The 21,238-nt window shown below is 40.6% G+C and overlaps 2 protein-coding genes across 2 annotated transcripts; both read right to left on the bottom strand.

Annotated features, from left to right (window-relative positions):
• Nucleotides 1-2,960: 2,960 nt before the first annotated feature.
• On the bottom strand, nt 2,961-13,722 carry LOC115376351 (uncharacterized). The gene is made up of 7 exons (XM_030075879.1): nt 13,512-13,722; nt 11,026-11,192; nt 8,588-10,411; nt 7,827-8,060; nt 7,066-7,290; nt 6,513-6,579; nt 2,961-4,946 (listed from the first exon to the last, which is right to left on the bottom strand). The coding sequence occupies exons 1-7, from the start codon at nt 13,684-13,686 to the stop codon at nt 3,754-3,756; spliced, it is 3,885 nt and encodes a 1,294-aa protein (XP_029931739.1). The 5' UTR covers nt 13,687-13,722; the 3' UTR covers nt 2,961-3,753.
• Nucleotides 13,723-14,710: 988 nt separating this feature from the next.
• Nucleotides 14,711-21,016, bottom strand: LOC115376221 (macrophage mannose receptor 1-like). The gene is made up of 3 exons (XM_030075712.1): nt 20,542-21,016; nt 18,598-18,879; nt 14,711-14,808 (listed from the first exon to the last, which is right to left on the bottom strand). The coding sequence occupies exons 1-3, from the start codon at nt 21,014-21,016 to the stop codon at nt 14,711-14,713; spliced, it is 855 nt and encodes a 284-aa protein (XP_029931572.1).
• Nucleotides 21,017-21,238: the final 222 nt, after the last annotated feature.

Raw genomic sequence — 21,238 nt, forward strand, 5'->3', positions numbered from 1 at the left:
TACTGTGGTTTACTGTTTGAATACTGGTTACTCTATGCTCAAATGCCCCACTAATGGTGCAGCCCTGGCCAGCGTGATGGAGCCTGCTATTATCAACATTATTGTTATGATTATTATATAGTTTTTAATATTATAACACTAGTAATAGTAGCACAACTTGGATGCATTAAAAAAATAAGTGAAACTGTCAACTTCTAAAGTGAAACTGTCAACTTCTAAACTAAGCTGACTATTCACATTTGAGAAGTGTGAGACGGAGATTTGGTGAGCAAGCAAAGAGGAAGTGAAACTGTCAACTTGCAAGCTGACTCTTTTCTCGCATTTAAGAAGTGTGTGATCTGGAGACTTGGAGAGCAAGCAACGTGAAAGTGAAACTGTCAACTTCTAAACTAAGTTGACTCTTTATTCACATTTGATAAGTGTGCTTTTCAGTCAAAACACATGGATGTAGGCCTGGGTGTGTAAGCTCGACAACAGCCATATTTTGACGAATATTTCAGCCAAAATCAGTCCAGAAATAAATAATCCAGTAGGACCCGTCCATGCAACTGATTTGTAGTTTTTGTTCAAACACATTCATCATGTCTTCCTTTACACTGAAAAGACGTTTTTGTTTCTTTTAGTCAGACATAAGAAAAACATTAGCATGGTCACATTACCACATTACCCATACGGGGAATAACAGAACCGATACAATGCATCATGAGGAAACACAAAATAGGCACTGCAGTCAAACCACACACAAAACAACGGCAGCGTCTGGTACACCCAAAGGATAAAATAGAACAGGACAAAAAATGCAGTGTTATATACGAAATCCCATGCAGATCCTGCAATAAAACATATATTGGGGAGACAGGCAGATCATTCATCACAAGAAGAAAGGAGCATCAGAAGGAATGTGAAAAGCAAACAGCAACGCGCCGCACAAGAACTCAAAAAGCAGAACAAGAAAACCTAAAATCTGCAGTACCAGACCACTGCAAGAGAAACAATCACGTCGTGAGAACAAGCAGGGGTCATCGAATCAGAGGAAAACAAATACAATCACTGGATCAAGGAGGCTACTGAAATCAGAAGACGAGCCGACGGCACCATCATCAGGGATGAGGGAGCTCTCTCACACCTGGGACGCTCTGCTCCCGACAACGCCGGGCGGCAAGAGGCGCGGATCAGGCGATAGGGTGGTGCGCGCGGCCGTCCTGTCAGGTCTGCCGGATCTGACAGACGCTAATCGTCAATTAGCCCCCAAATCAGTAATATTTCTTACCTGTTTTGTTTCTGAAAGCGATCGTATAAACTTTTTCAGTCGCTCTCCTTAGCGGACCGCACTCCCCTCCGCCTGATCTCCGGCGAATCTGAAAGTAGTTTTCTACCCTCTTCTCTTGCTCTCCGTCCAGGCGGGGACAAGCAAAGTACACATGATATTTATAAATATCATCCATAGTTGCATTTACGCTGAAATACGGGATTGAATCATCAGATGTGTCCAGGACGTGCAGCGCGGAGCAGGAGTCCGGCGGCGAGTCCGGACGTGGAGCGACTAGTATCCTAGTGTCGACACCTGTGAATTACTTGCAGTATAACACAAACGCTACAAGGAGGGGCTTGAGTTGGTCTCATAGTGACTTAGTGAGCCTGTCCCAGTAGGAGGAGCCCAGGAAGAATGCAAGAAATCATTTGTCGTAATGGTAAAGGTTATGGTCAAGGTCAAGGTAGTTTGGTTATCTCAAGCGTGCAAATTAGTTTTGGTAGCCTAACTTTAGTGCTGTTCATCATTCATGGGTTGCCACTGGTGCAGTAGCCTACAACCTATAACTGTTTTCAGTGTCCCTTGCTGAATAGCATGGCTTTGTGTGGAAATAATAATAAAGTTAGTTAATTTTACTTGAAATGTGAACATCTAATTCAGCTAATGCAACCCCAAAAATCATATAAATCCGTCCAGACTTTTTTTTTTTTTTATGTAACGTAGGCTAAGTGAAGTTTTTATTTACACAACATAGGCTAACAGTGACATAAGCCATAGGTTGTTGTTTATTAAAAACATCCCGTGTCATTTATCAGGTGACCCCTGGTACAAGCAGCAGAGAAGAGGCATGTGCTGCAGGGTGTGAGGTCTGCATATAAAATGATTTGTGATGAATAAATGGAAGTTTATGCCTTAGTTTTGAAATAAGATGTTTTTTCATTTTTTTTTTTTCTGTTTGCTAGGATATATTGGTGTCTATAGCATGACATGCACCATGACAGCCATGCCATGTTTTTTAGGATCAGGGAGGCAAATAGACAAGTTTTATTCTGCTGTAGATACAGAGACATCAGTATTTTTGAATCTGCAAATCAGTTGTAGTATATGTTACGCTCCTGTAAGGGGAAATAGAGAGAAATGAAGCGAGAGACGGTGTTGCTGGCTTCAGGTTCAGACTGTAATGAACAACTCACATGTTCACATTACATGTTAACCAAACTTAATGAAATAAATGCCTGCAGCTCACTTTCAAAATGCACAACACAAAATATACACTGTCCTTTTAACAGTTAACACTTAAGAAAATACATAAAGCTTTAATTTTCTCTTGAATAACTAACTAACAAATGTGTACTGTCTAAGAAGCTACTCAGTTAGAAAAATGCATGTAAGGCACTTTGAATACACTTTACCCTTATTTTAACTTTATCACACGTATCAGTTAAGCATATACACGTTTAATAAATATGATATCCTTTGAACTGAAACACATTCACACCGTTATTTTCTCTACATACTCTCATAATGAATATATGCAACACCCGCTTTCTTATCGAACAATGCTGGGCACGTATGACTCTCAAGCTAGCAAGCATACTACGTGAGGACGAACGCGTTCATGTTTAGCTGCATATATTCACCTGCTAAAGTTACTCTAGACACAGATATTCTACCAGCAAACTGTTCCTTGTAACATAAAAAAACATATATACACAGCTGAACATTATCTACAACAATTTTCCTCTCCTGTAAGGGGAAATGTAAAGAAATAAAGCGAGAGACGGTGTTGCTGGCTTCAGGTTCAGACTGTAATGAACAAGTAAACATTAACTAAGTAATAATAAACCTGGAGAAATAAAGAAATATTTTAAGAAATATTTTAAAGTATTATTTCAAAGCGCCTCTTTTCAAATATGAAATAAAACACATTAGAGAGCACCTTAACCATTTAAACTATACAGGTTTTTTTTTTTTTTTTTTTTTTTTTTTTTGCCTTGGTTTTAACACATATTTTCATATCCATTACATTTACAGTCAAAAAAATGAAGTGTTCCATTTTTATGAAAAAGCCATATTGACTATGTAGTCAATGTAATAGTTAATCTGTACAGTACTGATGTATTTATTGTAAAAGTTAGGGTTTAAGGAGTTCTTTTAACACATGCTGGCAAATAAGCATTGGTTAATTATTATTTTCCTCAAGTATTGATTATTGTTATCAAAAAGTAGGCTACAGATGATGAGCTTACTAATTAGACATGAGAGCCAGATGTTGATGAATATCATAAACAAAGGGATATGTCCATCAGAATTTAAATGTGGCCTCCAGCAGCCTCCATTATTTTCCTCAATTATTTTGTCTATTGTGCAGAGTAGCTGAGCCACCTGGAACTAGTTGCTTCTGTAGGGATCCTGCTGGTTGTTCTTCCAACATTTATAATCAACAACACAACACCGCCAACCACACTTTTAAAGTAACACTTTAAGAAACTTTTTTTGTCTTAATTCTGTTTTGTCATTCTGTCAAAAGTTTTCTTTACTCTGCAGACAGCATCCTCAGCTTTGTTCCAGACAGCTCCAGCTGCCTTGTCAATTGCCTCCTCTACTGTTTCTGCTTCCTCAGCTGCATCATATCCTGTAACACCTCCTACAACTGCTCCTGCTCCGCCGATGACTGCTGCAGATATGCCTAATGCCATTCCAGCCGCTCCGAGTCCTCCTGCTCCAGCTGCCCCCCCTGCTGCTGCTTCTGCTGCTCCACATGCTGCTGCTGCTTCTGCTGCTGCAGCTCCACCTGCTGCAGCTCCACCTCCTGCTATTCTAGCTGCTACTGTACTTGCTATTGCTTTTAAATTTTGTACAGATGAAAGTGACTTCACAGCAATAATAGCTGCCCCAGCAACCACAGCCAAACCAAGGAAAGCTCCCAACAATACTCCGGTTGTGACACCAGCAAATTTGATCCAAAATCTATTACATACCTCGATTTTAGCCTTTTCTCTGATCTCTTTCTCTGACATGTTTCCTGATGACTGTCTAATACGCTCTTGCTCCTTTTGTATTTCTCTCTCTGCTGCTTCTAACAGCTCATTGGTGTAGCAGCCTCCATTATGTTCCTCCATTATCTTGTCTATTGTGCAGAGTAACTGAGCCACCTGGAACTGGTTGCTCCTGTAGGGATCCTGCTGGTTCTTCCAACATTTATTATCAACAACACAACACCGCCAACCACACTTTTCTACAAGTTCCTTCAGACCTTCACTCTGATTGACAAAGTCATGAATTTTCATTCCTTCATGGAGGTCATCACCATGGGTGAAGACAACTGTAGCATATCTGAAAGCTTCTTCAGAGAAATATTGGGAAATCTTTTTGACAACGCCCTCCTCATGATCTGTGTATCTCTCCACTTTGAGCACGATGAGAAAAGCATGAGGCCCAGGAGCACACTCTATGACACACTTCACTATCTCTTTCTTCAGCTGCTCCTCAGTTTTCCCTGTATCAAAGAACCCAGGAGTGTCGATCAAAGTGATGCTTCTGCCATTGACAGATCTGGACTCTGCTTTGCAAATACTAGTCTGGGATTGTGGAGAACTGGCTGTTTTGAATACAGTGTCTTCAAATATGGTGTTTGCTAGGCTGCTTTTCCCAGCTCCAGTTTTCCCCAGCAGGACAATCCTTGTTGTGTCCACTAGAAGAGAAAAAACAACTCAGCATGAGTAGCCTAATACTGGACAACTGTCTGTGGCACATGGTCACAGTGACCATGACATATTACCTTTGACCACCAAAAACTAATCAATTAATCCTTCAGTCCAAGTGGAGTTTTGTGTCAAATTTGAAGAAATGCCCTCAAGGCGTTCATTAGAATGGGATCTAGGTACAGACAACCTGAAAACATAATACCTACGTTCACAACTGTCGTCCACACGGAGGCATAACTAGACAACATAAGGGATGCGTTGGTCCCAAAATGTCATGTTAGGTTGTCAGCAAGGTGGCTAAATATATAGTGGTGTCAAATTATCGCGTTAATTGAGATTAATTAATTACAGTCATATTTAGCGCGTTATGTTTTTTAATCGAGTTAATCTAATTTTTAATCTCTAACTTTACTTTTTGTGTTTGGGCTTGTTTAGCATAAGCTGATAGGCTCCTATTGTCAGGCCCGAACTCTACATGGGAGATTTCCCGAAGCGCCGGCCTGTCACTGGCCCGGTGGCCTGCCCGTCTTTTTTTTTTTTTTTTTTTTTTTTAAGTCAGAGAGACAGGCCAGGCCAATCAGAGGCCAGCAACCTGTGAAGAGGTCAAGACGTGATTGGTTTGTTTTGATTAACACCCGCCCCAACAGTCCGAGTCCGTTGTAAACAGGCAGCATGTTGAGGAGGGGGTGTCGCGACTCGTGTGTGTGTGTGTCTGACTGTGGAGGAGAGGAGAGGAGAGGAGAGGAGAGGAGGTGGAAGAAAAGGTTGCGTGATCGAAGTTTATACATTACCGTATTTATCCGAATATAAGACAATATTTTTTCCATTGAAAATGCCCTGAAAAAACGCCCTCGTCTAATATTGGGGGTCTAAGCGAATACACATGTATTGTGCATATGTAAACCAGTCGGTAGGCTCGCCTGATGCCGCGATTACCGGCGAATGGCCGCATTGCGCAGTCATTGCAGCCGCGTATGAACAAAAATTGATGTGGCAGTAGGCTATGTGTGCGCCGCTCACCTGTCAGATCCGGCAGACCAGACCCGGTGCCGCGCCTCGCCTGATGCCGACCGGTGGCTTTTTTATTCAAACAAGATTTTGTCCATATAATTTTTTTTTTTTTTTTTTTCCAAAAAAGGGTCTTGAAAAAGAGGGGTCGTCCCCCCGACCCGCATCGGACTGATCTGCTACAATAATGTAATGAATTTAAAGGGAAATACCTCAAGTTGAGGGCTTTTCTCAGCAATTTTAGGTGAGATTAAAAAAGAGATTAATTAGATCAATTAATTACAGATCATAATTAATTAATCTCTCAATTTTTTTAATCTCTTGACACCACTATAAATATATACCGGTATATAAATATATTTCAAAGTCAGGCAAATTTTTGAACATTGGTTGACTATTTGCAATTGGAGACTGTTTAAAGGTTGCCTGGAAACACGTAATTTATCAAATCAAATGACAAACTGTATCTGAAATACGTTAAGTGAACCAAAATTGGTTAAGTTTCTGCTTGCGTTACATTGCCAACCATGGATATCTACACCCACCTTGGTCTGAGTGAGCACTGTCCATGAATCTTTTGAGATGCACAACCTCCTGGGCAGACTGGAAGGCCTGCAGAGAAACAAAATGAAGGTTATCTTTCCAATTCCATGTCCTTTTTTGAAAAAAGATGCTACCTCCTAAAAATACAATTGATTATACAATTTACTATCCACAGTATGTTTCAAGGTATTATGTACTTTACTGCCTTGCTGCTTTTGCCTTTCCAATTCCAATATCGAGCAGTGGAACGTGAGTTTTCCAATTTCATCAGCCACTTGTTTTTTTCTTACCGCGATGACTTGAATTTTACAAAAATATCAACATCTTGCTTTGCGCTTCCTACTTCAAATACACCTCCCATTTCAGAAAACCACACCTCACTCTGGCACCAAGCCTGATGTGCAACCATGAAACTACCACATAAACAGGAAAAGCGTGTTTACAGGTGACCAAAATACCAATTTGTTGTAGTGATGCATGAGACAGTCTCTGCGCACCCACAAAAATAGAGTCCAAAGTCTTCTATGTCATTTTAGACTTGTATTGTGCAGTTACCTTGATAGTTTCTTTGTCACTGGGGTGAATTATGATGCGAGCCATGAATGGTGTTCTCCTGGTCCGGTTCTGTTCATATGCTTGGATCTCCTCCAGCAGAACCCTGGCCACCACAGCATGAGGAAAACAAAGAACAGCTCCAGTGCCAAGTGCTGGAACAGCAACAGAACTAAAACCTCGGCTGTCACAGAAGGCCAGGATTTTGCCAATTCCTTGCCTCAGAGCCTGGAAAAGGTCAAAGTTCAGACATTATTAAGGTCCAACATAGTATAGAAGACTTTAGACTAGCTGGCTAATTTGTGAAGGGGGAGGAAGTACAACTCATGTTTAAATAATTTAGTTGTGACAAATGGTTAACAGATAGAGGCATCAAATGCATGGGACTGCCTTGAATACTGTCCTCCACGATTCTCCAGTTAATTCATCCAATTAATTGGAGATCTACCAGTTCTAAAAGGACATAGAAACTTTCCATTCCCTACTGTATTGTATTCTCAGGACTCCCAATAGATTCCACCTTATCAGTTGACTATGGAGGTCCATGACTACCAACTCAAGTAATCGACTTTCCGGGGGCAGTCCCAATTGAGATGATCTGTCAAAAATGAAACTTGTGCAAATCCATTTTGTGATTGCCAGAAAGTCTGTGAATTAAAAAACACATACCTAATAGCTGAATTGCTGTATTAAACGGCCTAATGTGATTACATAGAGGGAAGTCTGAGCCGAGCACAGTCGTACACTAAAACATGCTTTTTCACCTGGATGGCTGTCCCTTGTTGATCATCCCAAGGAAGGAGGTTGAGGAAGAATACACAGCCACATGGAAGTCCAGGTAAGCCCTCCACTGGGACAATTTCATCAAGGGGTGTTGCCGCTCCTGCTTCATTATCAAACCTGGTAACCAGCTGAGGTCCGACCAAATTGTACAAGCAATGTCCGATGCGAGTAGAGAGAGGATTGTGGCCAACCATAGGAGATACCAGGGCATCCGACTGGGAAGAGACCAAGCACAGGTTGGGGTGTGAAAAGAAGGGTCTAATATCTTCAGTACAGTACCAGTGGTTTTCAAATTTATCTTTATTTATTATTTATTATTATTTAACTTTGTAATAATTTGTAGATGAATTCTTAAGGTATCTCCAAACCTATGTTTTGTAAGGTTACAGTGACCTTGACCTTTGATCTTTGACCCTGTCTTTCAAGGCAGACAGACAGCCCTAAAACATATTGCCTCCAGCCATGGCTGTCGCTGGCACATAGGCATAATCTTTAAGAAATCTAATTACAAGTGCTATCCACTGCAGAATAAAAAAAGAGAATATAGTTCTTGAGTTGTTAAAGAGCTACAAATGTAAAAATACAGGTGTCCTTTACTGTGCAACTGCCTGTGCAAGATAATATTTCTAATGTATTCAGAATTATTTTTATCATCCATAATGAACACTGAAATAACGTCAACATTTCCAATCTGAACAATGGTTGTCCAGTTTTATTAACATCTCAACACCCTGTTTCTCACCTGCTGAATCTCAATGAGTCCTTGGACAATCTCCACTTGGACACTGTCACCAGCAGATCCAGCCATAGCTCCTCTCACTGGGTCTTGAGTGGCAGCACTGGGACCACTCTGGAAGCTATGATCCCTGTTTGTACTGTGTCCTGTATTGTTCCCTTGCAGAAGCCTGTTGCATGCTTCCTGCATGGCCCTCACCACCTCACCTCGGTTATCTATCAGGATTACTTTATTCAGGCCTCGCCCCTGTATCCCAAACCTTTTAACAGCAGTCACAATGGCCTCAGTGCACACCCTGATAGGAACGCCATATGTACCTGAGCTAATACAGGGAATTGCTATGGATTGAAACTCCATCATCTCTGCTAAGTTCAGAACAGAGCAGACAGCTTTTTCCAGCAACTCCCTCTCTCGGCCACCTGCTCTCCCCTGCACAGGCCCAACAGCATGCAGCAATTTATAGCAATTGAGGTTCCCCCCTGTGGTCACAACAACATCACCTGTTGGGATTTTCCCAACCTGCTTTACTAGAGTGCTACTCTCCGTCTGCACTTGAGCACCACCTGCACGACTGAGCGCAGCAGCCACACCTCCAACATGATTCAGGTCCTCATTTGCAGCATTCACCAGGGCATCAGCATGCTCTTTGGTGATGTCACCCTGGCACACCACTACCTGGAGTCCACTATCAAGGTAGTATGTGGCAACAGTTGTGTTTCTAGGCAGGTCAATAGTGACTGTCTTCTGAACTAAGGAATTTTGACTGGACTGGTCCAAAATAAACTGTATGATAACCTCACTCAGCTCCTCAACCTCTTTGGTGTGGCCTAGTAAGCAAATCTTGCCACCTGAGGTAAACCTTACCCAAACCTTACATCTTCCTTGGTTCATTTCCTTTGCCTTGGACTCAAGTTTCTCTTTAAGCTCAGATGGCACAGCAGAACGGTCTGGGACATCAATTTTTTCTTCCTTGAACTTGTCCAGCAGTGCCTTTTCAGTTTCATCCAGTTTATCAGAGCAGAGGGTGAAGAGATGCAGTTCAGTGTCTCTTAGCTCTATTTCCACATTGCTGCCAACCCCTAAAAATTTGACTAGCATCCCAGGACCTCCATACTCATTTCTAAGGAAGGCCAAAAGATGTGGGCCCACATGAGAAACCATCCTCTCTAAGACCAAATTCTCCTTCTTGGAAACAATGTCTCCAGCTTTAACAATCTCCTCCACAGATCCTTCCAAAACTAACTGACCTGCATCTCCTTGTGTGATCTTCACTCCAGGGATGTCCTGCCTCAGACTGTGTTCTATGTCCTCCCAGAGGAGGCGGAGTTTTGCCTCACCTAATCGACGGGTTGTGGTTTGCTTCTGACTGACACCTGACCCTTGGCCTGTGATATGCGAGCCCATCACATCCCTCAGTCTGGCTTGCACCTGGGAATGCTCCCCAACCACCACAGCCACTCCGACCTGGCTGTACACCCTCACTTCATCTGTGTCTTGACTAGAGCTGCGAGAGCGAAGCAGAATGCTGACTTTGTGTGGGTCCAACTCAAAGTGGCAGACATATCGTTCGTTGATCTGTTCAAAGACTTTTTCTATCTTAGCTTTCCATTGTTGAACTTCATCCATATCTGGGATGACGCCCTTGACCAATACCCTCCCCTCATCTGGGTGGAGCTGCACAGAGCTGGCCATAGATGCAAGTTCTTCATCTAGTTTCTTCCCAGCTCTGGGGTGCTCCTTTAGGTAGCGGATGAGGTAGGTGTCCAGCTGTAGTTCATGTTCTACACCACATGGTGTCAGCGTTGAGGAGTGAATAGGCAGGTGGCTCTGCTGTTGGTAACAGAAACTTGAGTCACTCTTCAATAAATGGCAAACATTTTAAGTGGTTATCAAAATGGCATTTACTACATAAAAATATATTTCAAAACAATGTGCTATTATGTCTTCCTGATGAAGAATGTTTTTTTTTGTTGTTGTAATGTGAAGCACCAGTAATATTGCATTACAAGAATTGCCATCTCTGAGTCTTTATATATTTAAAATGTCTGGTAATTAATGTATATAATCTTAAAATGTGCTGTAATTAATTCATTTGGCAATTAAATTGACTTGAATTCAAAACTGGTACTTTGGTACCATTTTATTGCACATCTATGAAAACGATTTTTATTGTTATACAAAGATTATATACATTAATTACCAGACATTTTAAATATATAAAGACTCAGAGATGGCAATACTTGTAATGCAATATTACTGGTGCTTCTTTAAAGGTTGTTCATGCTTCACTTGACTTAACTATGGAGTAGGCTGCATCCTTGTTTAATTATCCACCAATGAAATTGAAATTAAAAATACATGAAATTACTATATTGGAAACTTTTTTTGCAGAGTGCCATCTTTACTGAGATGCCTGAATTTCTCACACCTGATCAGTGTCTCACCTGGCCTGGAGTTGTAGACCTGAGGTCTGGATGAACAGATCGGCTGGATGTTGAGGTAGTGGTGTGAGAAGAGGATTGAAGCCCTGGATCATCATGGATGGTGAGCGCCAGAAGACCAGTCGCTAACTCCAACACATGCTCAGACTTCTGCAGGACCCTTTGCTGATCTGAGTCAGGAAAGGGGATATCACATTTGATGAGTTTGAGTTTGTTTGTATAACTTTATTGAAACACATTAGAAATGAATCAAGGATTGCACATACATGCCACTGCAAAAGAACATATCACATGTGACATGATTTTGAGAAACAGACCGATGCACAAGGCAAGTAATCAGGCAGTAAGTACACTCATTCATACAAATCAGTTGGCTCAGAACTGCTTTTATGTGGGATCAAGTGTTAATAATTTGATCACATTTTTGGTTGTTAATCAAATCCCGCTTTAGTGGTGATTGTGATTCATTCAAAAGCATGACAACCAGGACGTGGGCTGTTCCTGTCACTCTTTGAACACTGCAAAAAGATCCAGAACAATAATACCACTAATGAGTAAACTGTGCAGCAATAGTAACATAGCCTATAATGTAGGTTAAGTTTGGTGGTCCACTTGATTCCCGATTTGCCAGATTTGCCAAAACAGGTGGGCAATATTGTTTTCTTAGGTAGTTTGGGCAGAATACTGGCAATATGTTATTCCCCCTGTATTCACACAAGTTCTCTTAATGTTTTGGTAAGGCAACATATCCCCTTATTAAAAAGTATTAAGAACTCAGTATATACAGCAATAATGAGTGTGGCAATAAAATGTGCTTTTTAAGATTGCTATTGCGGTTGCTATATCCAGCTGATGCAGCTAGGATTCTGATTTAATGCTAGAACGGTGAAGTTTGCAGTTGTAATCTTTAAATTATTTTAAATTTAATATATTTTATCACAACAAACTTTAATTTTCTTTTTTATGTAACAGTATAAACAGTTAAACAAGCACAATACCACAGCCTATTGTTTTGTACCGGCTTCTGCATTTCATATTGCCCCGAGACAAGTCTGTATATGTTTATTGCTGATATTCACTGTTAAAGATGGTGGCATTGCCTTTGGGCTGACTTGTTGTACTTTGTTGTTTTATGTAAATTTTAAATAACCAGCTACAGCTCAAATGTCTTAAAATAGTTTTGTTTGCCTCATTATACAGTTCAACCACAGATGTTGAGCTGCAGAAACTGAGCAGGATCAACACTGTCCAAGTAGTCCAGCTGATCCTGTCCTCGAACAGCCCGAGAGCAGCCTACAACTGGGTTATCTTGAAATAATAATAAGAAGTATAATTAATAATACGAATTATTCAATATAACTTAATGACAAGGTTTTATTATAAAAGTTATAAAATCACCAAATTCAACAGAAACTTATGAACCACTTGCATAGAATGTAAAATAAAAAAGCAACGGTATGAGCCATGCATTTTCGGACTGTCACAAAATCAAAACTTCATGGGTGAAACTCAAGTGTTGGCTAACAGAAACTCCAAAGGTAAATATGCATTTGTTCCACGTCATTTTGTTTGACTAATGGTGTCAATCATGACACTGTCACTAACTATCCTCTGGGACGGATATTTACTTTTAACAATCACTTTTAACACCATTAGAAGCTCTTACTGCACCACTGGAAGGATTCAGACTCTCGACTGGGAAATATACACATTACATATCCTGAAAGTGGAGCAACTGGTTGCTGGAAAGGAGAAAAGACAACAATTTAACCAGGGGACTGCCATTGTAATACAATATAAAATACCAGTCTAATCACACAGTGCAACAGGTTCAACAGGTTATGCTGCAGTTGGTGTTTGATTGGAAAATCTTGATCTATGTGCACTTTTTCTTTTACTTTGAGCACCTGCCCCTCTAAAGGTCTCTGCAAGCCCTAGCCAACGTGCTGGAGCCTGCTATTATCATCATTATGGTTATGATTATTATATAGGTTTGAATATTATAACACTAGTAATAGTAGCACAACTTGGATGCATTAAAAAAAAAATCAGTGCTGTGTAGTGTGCACGCATGCAGTGGTGTTGTTGTTGCTGTTTACAGTTGCCATGGTGATTTTGTGTGCCCCTCAAGAAAAGTAAATACCCGCCCCGTTTATTTACTCTGGCGCGGCTCGGGCCTGCATTGGAAAATATTACATTGGAGAGCAAGCAGCGGGGAAGTGAAACTGTCAACTTCTAAACTAAGCAGACTCTTTATTCTCATTTCAGAAGTGCTTTTCAGTCAAAACGCATGGATATAGGTGTGTAAGCCATATTTTGTGGAATATTTCATGCAAAATCAATCCAGGAATGAATAATCGAGTATGACCTGATGATGCAACTGAGTTGTAGTTTACTTTCACTTTCGCAAGCATGAAAAAACAGCCTACAGTCTTGCTTAACGCTATTAACAATCGTCAATTAGCCTCCAAATCAACGATATTTCTTACCTGTTTTATTTCTGAAAGCGATCGTATAAACTTTATCAGTCACTGTCCTCAGCGGACCGCACTCCCCTCCGCCTGATCTCCGGCGGATCTGAAAATAGTTTTCTATTCTCTTCTTTTGCTCTCCGTCCAGGCTGGGACACTCGAAGTAAACAGGATATTTATAAAAATGATCCATAGTTGCATTGATGCTGAAAGACGGGAGTCTGAGTCATCAGATGTGTCCAGGACTTGCAGCGCGGAGCAGGAGTCCGGTGTTCTGTCGATTTCTGCTACTTGTCGAGAAATGCTGCCTTGCGACGCCCATATTTTCATGCAACCCTGGGGAGTAACGTCTTGCAACCCTGGTAAGTAACGCCCTCAAACTTATTTCCTATTTGGGGGTTAGGGTTAGGGTTAGAATCGAAAGATTAACCTGTCGGTTTATGCGGCGGTAGCAAATTTCGACAAAGCAGCAAAAATCAACAGAACAGGTATCGATACCAGATCGATTCTAGCGCAGTAGGATCAATGCTAGTTTCAGTTTCTCTGTTGTGAGTTACCCATTATTACAAAAAGATTAGAAGTGTGTGTGCAAACAATGTGCTGCTTCCCTCCCTCCACTGCTGCTGCTGTCAGTGTTATCACTCGTGTCACGTGAACTCATCGCGTGCATGCGCAGCTGCGCGCACACTGACAACTGGCGCTGGTTGTGAAAGTATCGGTATTGGTATCCGTATCGGGATACTGGTCCTGTATTTACTTGGTATCAGATCGATTCCAGATTTTGCAGTATCGCTCACAGGGGCGTAAACTAACTATTTGGCTCACTGGCCAAGGGGACCGGTAGATGAAAAAATCTACCGGACAAGCAATTTTTTTACCGGCCAAAATCACAAATTGCCTTTTGTTGTCCCATATGCATCTGTTTTAGTACTTTTAATTGAAATAACAGTATTATATTGAAATACATGTTTACAGAAGAGGCCAAAGTAAGATTTAAAATACATTTTAATATTTTGTTGTTGTGAACAATTATTTTTATTTACATTAACTCTATAAATATTACTAACTGTAACTGTAAATATTAATAGAACAAAATAACCTTTATGAATAAAATAAATCTTTTTTTGTAAACAAAATGGCATTTGCAACCAAAAAGGCAGACATATTTCCTCTCAGACATCCCTTAATATGCCTAGGTAACCTATAACATGGCATCTCTAGTCATCAGGTCCATCCATGAAGTTAGGCCGCTTGCCTCTGACAGAGTCCTGGTGCCACAGCATCACAGCTTTGCTCGGATCAAACTCATTGATGTCTGGGGAGCAGAGTTGGACCATCAGGAGATCTGACAGTATGTCCCAGTGCGTTGCGTGTCGTCCTTCTGAGCTAGCTAGGCTAACCCTGGGCTAACCTCACAACATGTGACGTCGGGGGAGCTATTTAAGTGTGACACACAACAAACAGAGATCAGCGCCAGAGCCCGTCTATGACGAGCCTTGCCACTCTCCATTAACCCCCGTTGTATCAAACTTGGGTGCAGTTCCACCGTAATTCCACTTGGGGTGATCGTGGGCGAGTGCAGAATGAATGGGGCTCTATGGAGCTAAACGGCTAAATCTGTCTCTTACTCCTGTTTATGGTTGAAAAATCGCAAATACTGTTGTAGTTTCTGAAAGTTCAATATGGATTATAGGTTAAAAGTGAAATTAGCGAGAACTTATATCCTTTCAGTTTCCTACAGTTTGGGCTGTTGTTGGCCATAACACGCTAGCATTTGCTAATGAATGCTGATTGGTCAGTGACGGACTTGCGGCTGTTTACGACCAGGGATCCCACTTGATGGCACCTGAAGACCAAGAGAAACAGGAAACACCACTCTTAAGGAAGACTTTTCCATCAAAGTTGATATTTGTGTATACAGAGAATGTCTAATATAGCACAGGTGGGCTCTCTCGAGTGTCTCCGTCTGCTCTCCGGAGACGGGCTCTGGAAATCGCGGTAAAGCAGCACCTCTCAATGTGTGACGTCATCACACTTTTTGAACGGCTTTTTAGAACATATAGGTGAACTTAAAAAATCCAATATTCAGCTGAGTGTATTTTTTTAGCCCCAACTTTTGAAAACAGTATTCAAATTACTTGACAAAAAATTATTTCCAGAGAAAAGTGGATTTTTAGGGGTGTAGCCCCATAGACTCCCATTCATTCTGCACTCGCCCGCGAGCGCCCTCACATGGACAGAGACGTGTTTCCGAGACCCGGAAGTTAGACGAGAGTGCCACTTCTCCCAATATTAGAGATTCTCTGTCAGCGCTAGCCGACGGGCTACGGGGAGCTACTGAAGTGCGACACACAAACATCACCGGTCAAGCGCTAACGTTAGCTACCGTATGAATTTAAAGCCACCTCTTTCATAATTTATTGCATGACTTGGTGCAAATATTTACCCGCCCCGTGGCAGGTAGACCTCCAAAATTAACTCGCCAAGGGAATATTTTAGGCGCATTTGGCGAGTGGCGACCGCTAGTTTACAGCACTGATCGCACACCCCGAACCGTGACAGCGCCAGTGCAGAGGACCCAGCTGCACCTCTAGTGTCGACACATGTGAATTACATACAGAACCTCTAACACAGATAAACATCACAAGGAAGGACCTGAGTCTGTCTGCGATTCTCACAGTGAGCCTTTCCCAACAGGAGGAGCCCAGGTCGAATGCAAGAAATCTGTCCTCCACTAACAAGCTACCGTGAGTCTTAAAATGTAATTTTTCCTGCAATAAGGCCAAACTGTGGGTAGTCTGGCAACAGCCTCAGATCACTCCGCAGGTTACATTATATTGAGAGGTGTTTCTGATTTTTTGTCCTTGCTATTTATATACATGAGGGGGGACAGAATAGTGGAAACACCTCAATAAAATGCAGTCCAGTCCAACAGCAGCACTAACTATGAGCTCAATGCCAAACATAGAACTGAATGAACACCTCTATTACTGTGACAACAAGAAAATCTGAGCATTGTAGGCAGCAGGAAAGTAAACTTTAAGGCACAACAATTGGATTAGATTGGATTAGATTGTACAGGTACCTAATAAAGAAGCCACCGAGTGTCTATCCTTCCATAAAATCTCTGGGATATTTGTGATGTAGAAGCCACTTTTGAAGCTTTTGATATGGCTCAGTTCACAGACATATAACTCTTCAGTTTTGTGCATGGTTTCCTATGAATAAGGAGTGGCTCATCTGATCTCATCCACAGATTGGACTTAACCGAATCCTGTGTGTGATTCATGTTTATGTAAAAAAAAGACCAAAATGCATGAATATAATTCCCACACATTCTGAGGTTAAACACATTACATGTGTAGTCAAGCCAGATGAAAAAGTAAAGAAGGACCACTGCGTACTTTTATTTAATTTGCATCAGACAAATCAATTTCCTTTTAACATTTACATTCAAATATTTGATTAACCCTTTAATTGCCTCACAAAGAAAACAGAATTATTCAGATCAATTACTAAACATGTTAAAATGATCACCAGAACTTACATATATCTAAACAGAAATCATAGGATATTGTCTAGTCAAGGAAAAAAAAACATTGCAGATGACACTTATATTAATTTATTTATCAATGGAATATATTATTCGTACTGTTTAACCAGCATCAGAATAACTCAGAATAATTACTTAACACACTAACATATTAACACCGTCACCAAAACTTAGCTAAAAAAAACAACAACAACAAATTATACACTCTAAACAGCTAATAATGAAAAAAATCAAGATACTAACACAGTAATAACTTTTGAATTTGATATCAGTAAACCCCATAAGACAAATAAAATCTAACACCTCACGCAAAACAAACACTAAATGCAGTGATCTGGCATGTGGACAGGGAAAAGAGCTCACATGGTCCTGAATCAGAGCAAGAGGGCATAAAAAAGTGGCCGGGTGTTAACCTAAAAATTCACTTGTCCAGTCTTTTAAAGGCTGACCATTCAAAGGAAAACGCATCTCACCTTGTTGTCATGCATGCCACTCCATTCTCAAAAGAATATGTCTCAGAAATGCCTCAGGAGTTCAGGAGAACTCTTTTACCCCGTCATAACCCAAAATATAGTTGCATGTCACTCCATTGTTCATGTTTTTTGTGCACATTTGACATGGAAACATTGGATTCAAGACCTGTATTTAAAAGTGGTCAAATAATTTTACAGGTTTTATCCTTCCTCAGCCTCATCTTTGACATTAGTTAGCAAACTACTTAGTCTGCCTTTTTATATATATAAATATTTACAGCAATCTTGGAATGTGCTGTCATTTATATTTTGCTGCACCCACTTTCCATCAGCCTGCCTCACAGTGACTCTGTTAGACTATGTTAAATTTTACTCAAAATGCCCACTTTGTAAATAAAAGTAGCAGTACCATAGTGGAAAAATGCTCCAGTAAAAATAAAAGTTTTGCTTTCAAAGGTTTTAACCATAAAATGCACTTAAGCATGAAAACTAAAAGTGGTCATTGCAAAGAGTGATTCCTTTCGGTGTGTGAAATTATTGATGCTTTAACCTGTAAGAAGTACATTCATATTATAGTTCTATAACTCCACTGTTTACTGATGGCTACTTTTTACTCTTTATACTCTAGCAGTGTATCATAATTCTGTTACCTCGTCTTATGTTTTGCATGTGGACAGTTTATTCTGCAAAGTACACTAACCACAGCCGCCAGATGAATGTAGCACAGTAAAATTTACACAATTTCATCTGAAATGTAGTGCATACAGTACAGTAAACGTTGACTCAAATATAGCAAATATAGGCTTTTACTGAGAAAAGAGAAAAAAGTTTGCTCTTTCAAATTCACCCTGCTTCGTGTGAACATGTCACGTTTGTCTGTGTTTGGCCAGTTAATCCACAGGAATAAGAAAAATACAACACAAAGTAACATGATCAACCCAGGAATCTAAGGTGGATTAGTTGTGTTTTGGGTGGATTTGGATCGAATTTTTTTGTTATTTTGTTTTTTTATTTGATGTTTAGTTTTTCACACAGAAGAAATTGAGTGTCATTGTATCAGACAGTTCGACCCACTTGCCTTTTTTGTCCATGGCGGCAGACATCTCACAGTCTCCCATCCCTTTGCCCGGCGCCCAGTTTAGGTAGCAGGCCGTTTGGCCGCTGACCCAGAACCATAGGCCCAGAGTGCAGGTGTAGCGCATCCCCAGCCACACGTAGGGAGTGTCGGCCATCTTGACTCTCTCTTGGGCCCATTTCTGCATGTGATGGTCAGAGATGGAGACCAGATCATCATGATGCTCTCTGCAGTAATCTAAGGCGTCTGCCCAGGTCTTGTTCTCACGGATCAGGATCACTCTGTCTGTTGTGGAAAAAAAATGGAGGCACACACATGATCATACCTGACCATACAACATTAGACTGGTAAAGCATTCTGAAGGGAGATTCCAGCAACAATATTGGTCGCATACATTTGTGCCAATTTAGTGGCTTTGAATTTGACCATTTAAAAAAGTAATAATAATAATAATGATGGTAACAGAACCACTGAACTATCAAAAAAACATGCCACATGTTTCATGGTAGGTGACACTGGGATATTTTACTGCTTTAGGATTTAATTTGCATCAAAATATAACAAACAATTGAATAAATATATAAATATAGAGCTTCATCACAGATTTTACAGACTATTATTATATTGCTGTTGTCAGGGAGGTGTGACCAGTGGATCGTATGACTGGCCGATGTCTGACTTTGAATAAAAGGCTAGTATCTTGCCGAAGTGCATTTTCATGCTATGATGAAACTTAGATATAGATTTTTGCATTATATGGGCATGTTCTCCACTGAACAGGATGTGTTCAGTCTTTGCAGAAAAAGTTTTTAACAGCACCTTCCACTTAACCAATTGAGATTTGTCTTTTGAGTGTAATCATTCATTCAATAAGACATAACCTGAATGGTATAGTACATAGGCTACATTCACGTGAGAAAAGAAAAAAAAAAACACATCTATTGGAAGGTTGATACACACAAATCAGCACAATGGTGACTGTCAGAACAGTCAGAATATCACTTCAACTGGCACATGGCAGTCGTTCCACTTCAATCATGGATGTGCTTATTATCTTATTTGTGGCTCTTTGGCAAACTCACCATCATAGCAGAAAAAGGGTTTTTTCTCTTTACAGTCATTGTAGCTCCACCAGCCCATTTTATTGGTCGATGCACACTGTCTCTTGTCCTTCTGGGTCTCCCACAGCTCTGGACGCCAGCATCTGAATGAGGATGTACTAGCATCTGACCACTTCCAGGAGTCTCTGAACAGGCCGATAAAATTCACATCGTTGCCCTCTTCAATCTTACTTAATATGTCACTGCATAAATTCTGACTTGTGCCACTGATATGGTCTGTGTGTTTTTCTCTGCAGTTGTTCTGAGCCTTGATCCAACTCATTTTCTCCTTAGTCAGAAAGAATTCATTCTTCTTTCCTGTGCAATGAACAGACACATAAACACCAACACACACAAAAATAAAAAAAAATAAAACAAAAAGAACATTCCAGGAAAATTAGCAAAATCAATATATATATATATATATATATATATATATATATATATATATATTAATCAGTAAAATAAAATGGTCAAAATTTGCAAAAAACAATATTACCAGAAAATATTGGAATAATGTTTAGGGTTAGACATAAGTTGGTTACAGCTAAGGTTAGGAAAAGGCTGTATAGAAGAATCTAAGTCAATACAATGTCCCCACATGTATAGTAAAACCAACGTGTGTGTGTGTGTGTGTGTGTGTGTGTGTGTGTGTGTGTGTGTGTGTGTGTGTGTGTGTGTGTGTGTGTGTGTGTGCGTGCGTGCGTGTGTGCGTACATGCATGCGTGTGAATTAATGTCTTCCAGCAGCCAAGTGGTTTTCACTAAGTGCATGAAAAGGGAAGATGTGTGACATCCACATGTCAGACAGGATGAATGTACATTAAAGAGACTTAACTCAAACCTACCATCATAACAAATGGCACTCCAATTTGCACTACAAGGCCATTTGCCGTCCATCCTCATCACTACACAGTTCTCAGGACATGGAGCATCATTTCGTTCTCCACTATTCCAGTTTTTCTCATTTACAACATATTCAGTCCCCAGCAGTATATACCAGTGCCATTCTCGCGTGTCCTTTGTTTCTATACAACCTGCATTTCTTTTCTTCTCCAGCCCGATCCAGGCATCAGCAGCAGCAGCAGAATCTCTGCGAAAAGACTTGTTGAGTTGCTTCATGTCCTCCATGTTGTTTATGGTGGCCAGGTTGGTGTAGTTCTGTTTGCAGTAGTTTTGGGCATCAGACCAGGTCTTGGCCTCCTTAATAAAGTGGAATATATATGTCTGACATGTGGCGGAGGAACAGTGACCTAAAACAGAAAAAAATATAGCACCGTGATGGAAGCTGATAGCACAAGAATGACAAGTCTTCAGATACATTGCTTACACCATTCAATAGGGTTTTAAGTTATACTAGCAGTAGTACTATTAGAAGTAGCATTTTTAGAAGTATTTCTCAGTGTTCAGTACATGCTCCATGCAGAGAGACATAAGTCAAACAGCAGTCGTGACTTTTCCCCCTCTCTAAAACAACAGCAGGAACAGAGTCGATGATCCACTCACCCGTCAGAATGATCAGAAGCAGATTCCACCACATCTTAA

The sequence above is a fragment of the Myripristis murdjan genome, chromosome 18, assembly GCF_902150065.1.
Source record: "Myripristis murdjan chromosome 18, fMyrMur1.1, whole genome shotgun sequence".
NCBI lineage: Eukaryota > Metazoa > Chordata > Actinopteri > Holocentriformes > Holocentridae > Myripristis > Myripristis murdjan.